At 42.0% G+C, this 11,701-nt stretch overlaps 1 protein-coding gene across 1 annotated transcript; it reads right to left on the bottom strand.

Annotated features, from left to right (window-relative positions):
• Positions 1 to 93: 93 nt before the first annotated feature.
• sik1 (salt-inducible kinase 1) lies at positions 94 to 10,721 on the bottom strand. Its single transcript, XM_077537266.1, has 14 exons — positions 10,319 to 10,721; positions 8,923 to 9,106; positions 8,728 to 8,844; positions 6,942 to 7,005; positions 6,104 to 6,265; positions 5,446 to 5,570; positions 5,247 to 5,370; positions 4,924 to 5,144; positions 4,625 to 4,774; positions 4,438 to 4,548; positions 4,128 to 4,353; positions 2,924 to 3,181; positions 2,597 to 2,786; positions 94 to 1,976 (listed from the first exon to the last, which is right to left on the bottom strand). Exons 2-14 carry the CDS (start codon positions 9,076 to 9,078, stop codon positions 1,496 to 1,498), a joined length of 2,385 nt encoding a protein of 794 aa, XP_077393392.1. The 5' UTR covers positions 9,079 to 9,106; positions 10,319 to 10,721; the 3' UTR covers positions 94 to 1,495.
• Positions 10,722 to 11,701: the final 980 nt, after the last annotated feature.

The following is an 11,701-nucleotide window of genomic DNA, read 5'->3' as shown; positions in this document are numbered from 1 at the left end:
CAAATAAAAAGTCTTACAAGCAGCCACAGCCAATATCTGAAATGTATTATACTGTATGACTGTTCTAAATCAATAAATTCCAACCACAGGCCATTTAGGAAGTGAACTTTATTCAAATAAATAGCACATAAATAAACAATCTTTCCTCATTCTCATACGCACAAGCAGACACGCGGTCGGTCAAGTAACAAATCAGGAAAACAAAACATCAAATACTTCATATTATCCAAAATTGTTATCAAAAAGGGTCACATTGCATCAAGAGTCTTTTAGTGTTTGTCACTCGGGACCATTCTTTTTGCGCAACAAATACAACTTGAGCCCAATTCAGCAATAGGAAATATGTGCAATCCTGCTTTTGCTTACACAGCAAGGTCAAAGAGCAGCTCAAACTTTGCACGTTTGTTCATAGAAAAAGGCACACGTGTTGGTAGTGAGTGCAAAACAACCCGCGACATCAACACTACGTTTTTCCAACATCAAAGTGGAAAGAAACACTTATGAAAAGAAAGTTGACGTTTCACTTGCTTCTACGCATCCTTGCTGGGTACAGAATATTGCTCGATTGTGAAAGTACCAGCAAGAAGATATTACAACAAGCAGCATTCGGATTTGGTGGCCGCCCGAGCTTACTTCAGTTTGGCTGAGCAACATGCTACATGTGGACGTCTCAGTAGTGTGTGTGTATATCACTGATTCTAGTCGGCTCTTTGGTAGCAAAAAAACAAAAACAAAAAAAAAACATTTTTTTTTTACTTTACACAAACTCGTACCTGTGCATTTGCAACTATCTTCCCATGAAGCTATTGCACTTTTCCCGCAGTTTCGAGATAGGAAAATCTATCTTACAGAATAGCGTCCTATGTTGGTCTTCCTCCATTTTGCTTCAGTGGTCAACTAGTATTGCTAACAAAAGGGGTAATAGTATGGGAACAGGAAAAGAAAATATGTAGCTGGAGTGTGTCGGAGGTTTGACTGGATTCTTCCATGCCGATGGTCCTTGCTTTGTGCAACAGAAAAAGGGGCCTTCCCTCGAAAACCGCTCCCACAGTTATTGAAATAAAATTCCAAGGAGAACTTCAATCCTCATGAGGCCAAAGAGGCTGACTACTTTCTGGATGCAAGGTACCTAAAGTTGTGCTTGATTCACTCAAAAAGACTATTTTTCTTTACCGTTGGCTAATGAGAATGTTGCAATCTTTTGAAGTAAAAATAAAGAAAAATCACAGTTTCATCCAACATATTCATCGTTTTGTGTTAACTGAAGCTTGTCACTGGAGGAAATATAAAAAAAAAAGCAAACTAAGTGGGAAGCGTATCATAAAGAAGTGAAATGTTTTGGTCCTCGCTCCAGTCATGTGTCTGACGGTGTCTTCCTGTTTTTTCGTCTCTTATTGCTTCACCTTGTGCACAGTTTGGTTTATTGCTCTTTCAGCTTATATGAGAACAAAAGCGCTTAATCTTGCTTCGTTGTTCTTTTTTGCGTCAAGTGGTTCTACTTGACCAGCACGCAGCTGCTCAGCGGCGTCTGACCCGCCAGAACCAGCTCCTGGATATCCGGCTCGGCTCCGGACAGCGAGGCCACGGCCCAGGCGGCGGGTTTGCCGGCAAAGTGCGCGGCGGCGGCGGCGGCGGCAGCGGCCGGATGCTGCTGCTGCTGCAGGTGGTGTTGCGCGTGCGGGCTGATGTGCAGGCGGGCCTCCAGGAGGTAAGCGGCGGAGACCACGGGAGACAAAGAGGTGGGGGCGGTCTCCACGCCGTGCTGCCAGAGGCCGTGAGGCAGGCCCAGCGGCTGAGGAGGGGGCTTGCCGTGAAGGAGGGAGGGCGCCTCGAATAAAGGAGGCGAGGCGAATACTGAAGTGGGCGGGGGAGAGGGCGACTGCTGCTGTGAGAGAAACAGCAGAGGATTCTGGGTGGGTCCTGGCGGGACATTCTGGACCTGAGCTTGGTGCGGTTGGTGCTGGATTTGGAGCATCCTAAGAAAGAACATGGAAAAAAAAAAAGTCCATTTGATGATGTTGAACATTATTACTACACAAAAAGTAACTAAATAAACATTTGAAATATTTTCATTAACAATGGTATATTTAAGCTATTTTATTTATTTATTTTAGTTCTATTTTAAAAATTGCCATGGTCCCAAAAACGTATTTATGTTTTTTATGTTTGTTTTTGTTTTTTTTATGCTCGAGCATACAGAAGGCTTTGATGCAACCTCTGACCTGAAGAGGCCCCTTAAAGCAATGGTAGTTATTACAACAACAACAAAACGGCCAGCATGTGGCAGCAGAGTATAAGAGATCAACCAGGTCCATGTTGCAACAAGCTCTTTTCCACACTGTTTTAAACAGTTTTGCGAATATTGATTAAACATTGTTCTATTCTAATTCTAATTGCTGCAAAATGAAAATAGATACAAATATAATTTTTTCCTGAAGAAAGAAGAGAAACTAATCTTTCTTTTGGTAGGTTCCATGTTTTTATAGCAATATAACACAATATTCTGTGGGCCTTTCAAAATCAGTCAAATCAGTCTCTCTATAATGGATTTTTTATTTTTTATTTTTTTTAAACCAATCTGACATTTTGTTCTCACCGTTGCTGGTGCAGCACCTCCTCCAGCATGCTGCGGTGCTCAGAGAGGGCGGGGCCCAGGGAGCTGCGGCTGCCCCGGTTGGAGGACGGGGGCGACGCCATCGGCCTCGTCAGACCTTTGATCTTGTTCAATCCCAGGAGCCCTTTGGTGCGAGTGTTTTTTCTCAGCTGCTGCCGGAAAGCTTTGAGGCCTGCAGAGAGGCACGGGGAATGTGTTACACAATACCGTCTTGTGATCCGACAAGGTTCAAGCATGCGATTACGGCGAAAATCAGGTTCGGGGAAGTGGGGGATGAAATGAGCCACTTTGAATGTTACGTTGCGGTACCTTGAGTCAGGGAGGTGTCAGACGCCCTGCGACCCTCCTGGAAGCTGGCCGCAGGAAGGCTGCCCTGGATCTGGGGCAGGAGGTGGGAGGAGAGGGTCAGGGGGGCGCCTGCGGGCAGGAGGGCCCCCTCTTTAGCGCCGCAGGCGGGAGGTGTTGACACGCCGCCACCCATGGGAGCCTGCAGAGTGGCGCTGGGACTGGAGGACGACTTGAGGCAGCTGTCAGAAGAGGCGCCGTCGGAGGGACTGACAATAATGCCTGAGTGCAAAAAGGTTATTTGTTGAGGTGAGTTAAAAATGGCAAAGAAATACATTCAACAGAACTGGATGGCTCAGAAATATTTCAACAGTTGTTTTTAGTGAAGTCCGGTATTCCCATTTCCTGACTTTTTAGTCAAACAATCTGATTGCAGTTGCTGAGTCAAAATACCAGCGAAAAAAACTGGAGCTGACGGGTGGGATAAAAATATCAATCCCCAGAGATGTGTCCCATGGGGGCTGCATAAGGGATGACATAAAAGCACACTGACTGGATATTGTGGTTGGTTGCGATCTTTCAGCAATGCTATGACATCATTGCCTTTTTTGTCCATGATGTCGGGATGTTGGAGACCCCTTTTTTAGACCGATACCAGTATGAATACTTAACTCTTGAGTACTCACTGATACCAAATACCACTGGTACCTTTGATACATAGTAATGGTTTGATAAAATGGCCACAAGAATGTAGTATCGGCCCAATACGATATGTGGTATCGGTACTTGCCCATCCTTAGTTTTGAGTCTCTCCGCATAGACATTTGATTATTTACATTTTTAACTTGTATATATATATATATTTTTTTTTTCTTTAATGTATAGTATGCTTTAATATTTTCTTATTTTCATTTTATTTTATTTCAGTATTTTATTATTTATGGACATAATTAAAACATCTTATTTGTATGCAGCATTTTAAAGTACTTTTTTTTTTTTTAAACATACTATTTATTATTATTTGTTTATTGTATTTTTTATATTATAATAGTTAATTTTATATTTTATTATTATTCGATACTAATTAGTTATTTTTTAAACACAGTGTTCCAACTATTATATATTTATTTTGACTCTGACGTTAAAGTGAATTCATATTTAATAATAATGATCCTAATAATACAATTGTTCCCAAGAGTGAGCAGGCCGAATGGAGTGTACTACTTACATGGAGGGTTGCACTGGTGAAAGCGCGCGGACACCTCGGCCAGGGTGTGTCGGCGTGAGGTGGTAGTGTGGGGCAGAAGCGGACCCAAGCTTTGCGCCGCCTCTTCTTCCTCCAGGTCGCGGGGTCGCACCTCCTCGCTGATGCTCGTCTCTAACAGGCTGTTGGGCGAAATGGAGCGGTTCCACAGCAGCCTGTTAAAGCTGCCCTCCACCGGGTAGACCACGCGCTGGAGAGGAAAAGCTCAGTTCAGAAATGCATTCGGTGGGGTACAAGTTGATGATGACGATGATGATTGGTGCCCAATATTTACCTGGAACAATCCACCTTGATCGCACTCCATCTCCGAGTAGATCGGAGGAGCATTTTTGTTTGGAATGCAGAATGCCGCGACTCTGAAGTTGTCCGCCTTCATGACGACTTGCTGCAAATCGGAGAATCTTCTTAAGCGACTGGGATGCGATGTGGTTGTTTCTTGACAGAGCCGGAGCAGAACTCACCTCCGCTCCGGTGGTGTCGGAGATTCTCCTCTGCCTTTGGTTCCAGCTTCCGCACTGACGGCTCAGCTGCTGGTTGCGATGGTCTTTGATCCTCTCCAGAATTAAGTAGTAGATGGCCGAGAAGTGATTGTAGCTGCTGCTCTGCAGAGACTTAAGATGAAACGGTAAAGTTAGCTTATTCCTCGCTGCCCACAAAGAAACATTCCAGATCCCCCAGAACATGCAAACACCAAAAGAAACTGATGATCCGCAATGATCCCAATCTAATAGCGCCCCAAGCTTGCTTTAAAATTGCTCACTTCGATGGTCCTCTGTCGGTTGATCCCCAGAGTGTTCATGATGCCCAGCACAGGCTCACTATAGTCCCCCAGGTTGGAGTTGTAATCTGTGAGGGAGTGGCTGAGCGTCTGGTGGGCTGCCGTGGGGTCCGCCAGCATCCAGCGGTGCTGCTTGATTTGGGCCACACTGATCCTCTTTGCTGGGTCCACCACCAGCATCTTGCGGATGAGGTTTTCACAGTCTGGAGGAACAATTGGGCAAAAATGTCAGTTTTTTTTTTTTTTAAACAGAGGACAAAGATGAGATGAGCACGAATTTGGCTGTGGTGGTAATTGGAAGGTACCTTGGGACATGAAGAAGGGAATTCTGAAGCGTCCCTCAGTGACTCTTTGCTTGAGTGCAGGAAGGCTGGGAGCATCGAAGGGAAGGGAGCCACACACCAGCACGTACAGCACCACACCGAGGCTCTGCCAGATGAAAATTACATTCACCAAGATGATAACAAATGTATTTGGATTTTTTTCAAATGAATCAGAACTTACCCAAATGTCCAGTTGAGGTCCTTCATACTCTTTGCCCTCAAAGACTTCCGGGGCCGCGTACGGTGGGCTGCCACACCATGTGGACAGCGGCTCCCCTGCGTTGTAGAAGTTACCGAATCCAAAGTCTACAAAGACACACACACAAATATATATTATTTCATTGTAATTGTTACACCGCATTCCAATAAAAGTGGTATGACACATCATAAAGTGATTTGAATTTGTATTCATATGAAAAATGGAATATATTTGTTGATTTCTTCAATCCACGCCTCCTTTGAACATGTAAATATGCTAGAAAAATACATTTTAGTCACGTAGTAAATCAATCAGGAGTTGACTTTTTTTCTCTCTGCGACTTCAATTTATCAAGATCTTGGACAATTTGTATTCTTCCAACATTGTGACAATAGTTGACAGAACAATAGTCGTTTTTATTTCAGGGCACTGAACTCGGGCTTCAGCTTGTTTGTGCATCAGATTACATCACTCGGCTGTACTAGAACGTCATGTTCTCTTGCGTGCTGACATAACTGTGGTCAGCGCGCTATCACACTTTATTAGTGCCGAGACATCGCGGCACAATTAGATGATCTCTTCACAGGACAGCGCACATGAAGAGATTTGAAAATATGTGAGCGAGGAAACGAGGACGTACCGGCCAGTTTGATGTTCATGTTAGCGTCCAGCAGCAGGTTTTCTGTTTTGAGGTCACGGTGGACAATGTGGTGCTGGTGGCAGTAGTCGACTGCCGTCAGAATCTGCCAAAATTTCTTCCGCGCTTCCATTTCGCTCATGCGGCCGTTTGAAGTCAGGTGATCTGGAAGTAAGATAAAGATTTTTTTTTTTAAGTACAGATTCCATCTGTGTCATTGAAATTCCCAGATGTCATGCAAACATGGCTCTGAGCATCATTACGTTCTGTTCATTATAGTCACAAAATGGTCTCCAACATTTACATTTTGCTCTTTAATAACTTTACGAGTTATTCCACTGCTTCCAAGTATGAATAGGAATGTTCCACTTTTTGTCAGACAGATGCTAGTGCAAGTACTCAACTTGAGTAGTCAGATACCAATACCACTTGTACTTTGATAGATAAAATTTCTCAAAACAATGACATATCCTTTGAAAGAAGTATATATCCAAATACACTTTATGAATGTGTACCATAAAACATGTTTAACAAAACAATGAAGATTCCAATAAATGTGCAATGCAACTTTCAACTGCCTTTCGAATGATAAAAATGTCGCAATTATTAAAGAAACACTTTTATTATGGCCCATGTTGAGCTATGAAGAAATAGTCCAATTGTGGATGCTTCTCTCCCACCAGTTATGCAATTAGGAATAATAAAAGAAATAATTTGATGAATTGCTCATTATGAATTTGGTCAAGTGTGTGAAATTTCTTGACGTCTCAAATGGTTTTCTGTCTAAAGACATTTTTCTGTGGCAACTCCTCACTATCAAGAGTCCGGAAAAAAAACTCACCAAACATCTCCCCGTTCTGTGCATATTCTGTCACGATGTACAGCATGTCTTTGGTCTCCATCACCTACAGAGAGACAGACAGGAGTATTGAATGAATGGAATAAAATGGCAAAATTGAAAGGGTCAATGAAATCTGGCAGGCATTCTTTACAGTGAACTTTAGGGACAGCACGGTATTGTATTTCATGTGCTTTCATTAAGACACGCTGGCTGCGGTTTCAGAGGGCTGCTCACATGGCCAAGCAATGTGCTACAAGCCAGCTGACAACTTAGGCCGGAAAGACGCCCTTCCGGATCTTTCCAGTTTCTCATAGAAAGGTATTATTTGTCCAGGGAGCTCTCAGGGGAGGGCCACATCAGCTGAGAGTGAAAGTTACACAACAAAATGTATTTTTAAAAGATAGTGCTAGAAAAGTTCACGCCGGGCATGAAATTCCGCTGTCGCTTCCCAATCGCCCGTAGAAAGCGACAGACGTCAATCAGTGAGGTAGAGCCGCACTTGCGGAGGTGTCGCTGACGCCACTGCACTAGAACACGTCAAGGGCCCTTGGGCATGACGGGAACGCAAACAACGCGTGCGGTGCAAGGTCAAAGGCGAACGCAAGGTCAAACAGCAGAACCGGTCGATAGTGAACTGCCACTCTGCAGGAAAATAACACCATGCGCATGTATCAGGACCAACTCAAACGGATGAGGAATGCTGACTCATCGTCCACATTCTGAATAAGGCCGTGAAACAACATTTTCCTTTTCGACCGAGTGAATTACGCGTGAAAGCAAATGAGAGTTACAGCTGCGCAGCTTATGTAATTGTTAGAATTACCTCCGACAAGGAGCACGTCTGTCTCTTAGCAGGATTATGACAAAATTACCAGGATTACTGTCACGCAATGGGGAAATGATTTTATGAGGGAGAAGAAATCCCTTTAACATGGTTGAAATGCAGCATTTTTATGATCAATAACTGTCCTTGCTTGTAACAGCAAACACAACTAACAAGTCAGAAGAAAAAGGCCCGAGCTTGATCATATTTGCTTGTACATTTATGGGTCACAAATCATAATACTTGTAAATTTAAAAGACTTTATTCCAATAACTTTTTTAAAACAGTCATTACGTTTCCTTATTGACTGGAATGCAGAAATCATGAGCATTTTGGCTTCTATTTTAAATCCCCAATGCATATGAAGTGGTTATGTATATGGTTCCTTGGCCAATAAAGGGCTACAAAATAACAAAAACAACTAATCGGAGTCTGCCAAATGATTAACAACTCAGGTATTGTTGAGCCGCTTACAACTGGAATTTCAATTAATAATCCCCCAAATTAGGTAGCAAAAAACACAACGGACTGGGAAGAAAGGCAGAAAGGAAAACAAAGAATGTTTGTTTACATGCTGGTGCTTTGCGTTTCCCAGGCACGTGTCACGCAAAGCCAGCTGAGAGGATTCTCGTTAATTCTTCAATTTAATTAGCCAGGGAAGGCCTTCACGTGACGCACAGACACATTTCGCTGCGCTTGGTGGCAGAGGATGCTAATTGGATTTAACGCTAAGCGCCGTCAAGCAATGTGACCCTCCCAATCGTACCAGCATTATATGACCACGTAAACAAAAATCAAATATTTGAGGCATGCATTGTTCCACTGCGACGTTGCTCCTACTTCAAGAATGATCATTGAAACACTTCCTGCACTTCAGACTTTCTCGTAAGGTGGAAAATAAATGCGGTAAAACAGTAACACTACACCAACACACACCCACACATGACGTCGAGGTAAACACACCTGATAAAGTTTGATGATGTGAGGGTGGTTGAGCAGCTTCATAATCTGCACTTCCCTGTAGATTTTCTCCAAATTGGACGGGTTCAGTCGAGTCTTGTCGATAATCTTTATGGCCACCTGAGAAAATCATTCACAGTTAAATTAGAATCTCCCAAACAAAACAAAAAGCATGCATCAGAAGAATTTTCCCCCGACCTGTGTTTTTGTGACTTTATGCTTTGCCAGTTTCACCACAGCAAAGTTGCCTTTTCCCAGCGTGCGGATGATCTCGTAGAAGCCCACCTGCAGGGGCCTCCCCGGGGGCAAGGAGCTGGGCTGGGCCCCCCGGCTGTTGTCTGACACGATAACCATGTTGCACCAACGCAGGCAGTGGATAAGGCTAGCGGGAGAGACATTTTACACGTCAGTAGACATTCCAACGTCAGGTATTGTTCACTCACTGAATAGCTAACACAGCAGATTCAATGAGGCCAAGCAGTATAGAAAACGGATGAATAGATACAGAAAGAAAACGTAAAAGCCATAGTGAATTCACAGTGGGGATATTCAAGCACCCCCCCCCCCCCCCCTACACACCACACCACACCACATATTTGAATCAAACATAAAAAAAGTAGTTGTCATAAGTTTTCTTCTCATAGCAGGCATTTTACCATTATAAAAGCATAGGAAGCACAGACAGAGGTATTTGTTTTCAACCTATTTAGTTTTACTATAAAAAAAAAATATATATATATATATATATATATATATATATATATATATATATATATATATATATATATATATATATATATATATATATATATAGTAGGGGTGTTAAAAAAATCGATTCGGCGATATATCGCGATACTACATCGAGCGATTCTCGAATCGATTCAATAATCGGCTGAACCGATTTTTTTCGATTTTTTTTTTTTTTTTTTTTTTTTTTAGGATTCACACCTTGAGCATGGAAGAATGTTATATGAACGGAACATTAAGCCTTAATATTTTATTTCAATGCTGTTCAAACATGAAACAAATTACAACCTCTATAAGACTGAAATTTCAGATAAATAAATAATACATTTTCATATAAATCTTACACTCTACAAGCTTACTGATTAGTATTTTCTAAATTTGAATGAAAAAAAATCGCAACAATCGACTTATAAATCCGTATCGGGATTAATCGGTATCGAATCGAATCGTGTCCTGTGAATCGTGATACGAATCGAATCGTCAGGTACTAGGCAATTCACACCCCTAATATCTAGTAATGTAGTGTAATAGTGTATCATATGTGGACAATGAGTTAAATTTTGATCAAATTTAAGGTGTTAGATGATTTATTTGCATTTCTCAGTTGTATTGTCATAAATGAACTGTGAAATGATACATATGTTCATAAGAGACATGCTAAATCAGCAAAACAAACGGTGGACCAACACAGAACAGAATATGTTTTGTATATTGCGTTATAAGTGACTGGAAATGAGTTAGCTTTAAAACCTGTTAGCATGACTCCATCACAGTAGGGTTAGACATATTGTGAGTAAATGGAAAGTGAAAAATGAGAACCAGCAGCCATTTAAAATATTAGCCTTACCTTACAAAGTGTACATAAATCTCTTGCTCGGGTTCTTCTCAAAAGAGGAAAGCAAACAAAATGACATCACAGCTTCGCGTCGACGTTGGAAAAAAACAAACAAGCGAGGACAACTTCGCCTCCTCGCCCGTGTCAGGTGTCTCGGTGCGGGACTGTGCTACCGCTTTGTGCCGGTGCTTTCCGCCGGAATGTGGCCGAGTGGCTCGCTCGGTACTCGCGCAGCTGGGGAACTCCTCCTCTTGGTACTCGGCCGCCTCCTCTTCCTCCTCCTCCTCCTCCCCTCCGCGGTGACAAATGGATAGCTACCTCATTAACGTCACACCAGCGTCAGAGTTCGGAGCCGAGTGCAAGGCAAGGCCGGGCACGAGCGCAAGGCGCGGGTTGCCGGGCAACAGCGCGTCTCGGGCTCGGGGGGACGTCAGCGCTGATGGAGGGGTTGCTGGGAGATGAGCGCGGTGACGTCATTGGTGGAGACGTGTTACCACGTGATGTTTGAGCGCGAGAGGGAGGGAGGATGCAAAGGAGAGAAAGAGAGAGAGAGAGAGAGAGACAGAAAGAAAGGAAGTGGTGACGATCACCAGTTCACTTTACTTTCGCTTTCCTCATATTTCAGCTGCGTATTGTACAACGCAATCTAAAGCTAAACATTATCGCTATTGTAGTTGTAAAGTATGACACAGTCTACTGAGTATTTACATTATAAAAAGTCCTGTCATGTTTGCTGCATTAATTTAGCCGCCCCAAACAACACACATATTTATTCTTTTTCCAAATGAATTACCTCATTAAATAATTCTTTGATTGACGGTAATTAAAATAAAGGCATATTTATTTATTTTTTGGTTTTACTAAAACAGTTTTACATACACGTAACTTTTGTTTATTTAATTTAATAACGGAGAGTTATAGTTAAATTAATGATAAGTCATATGATTAAAACATGAGAATGAATTGAAATTGTGCTATTTTTAAAATGCACTTTTTTGCATATTCATTCTCATTCATACTCAATCACAGTCGGCCATTTTAGAACACGTCACTTTTTGCTGGTGAGGTTGTTTATTAATTTATTTATTTGGGGTTACACTGTGAAGGCTTATATATATATATATATATATATATATATATATATATATATATATATATATATATATATATATATATATATATATATATGAATTTATGGTAAAAAAAAAAAAAAAAGGTTAAAATAATCAATTGATGGTTTTATTAATCAATTTCAGGCTCAAAAAGGTGAATCGATTCAATATCTATTTGATTTTTTAAACCCAGCCTTAATATCTAGCGAAAGTTGCTGCCCCCGTAACCCGACCTACACGAAGCAGAAGAGAATGGAGAGACTCGTGAAATCATTGTGACATT

Source organism: Festucalex cinctus, chromosome 11 (genome assembly GCF_051991245.1).
Source record: "Festucalex cinctus isolate MCC-2025b chromosome 11, RoL_Fcin_1.0, whole genome shotgun sequence".
Taxonomy (NCBI): domain Eukaryota; kingdom Metazoa; phylum Chordata; class Actinopteri; order Syngnathiformes; family Syngnathidae; genus Festucalex; species Festucalex cinctus.
The sequence above is the reverse complement of the archived record's forward strand: the minus strand, read 5'-3'. Positions and strand labels throughout refer to the sequence as shown.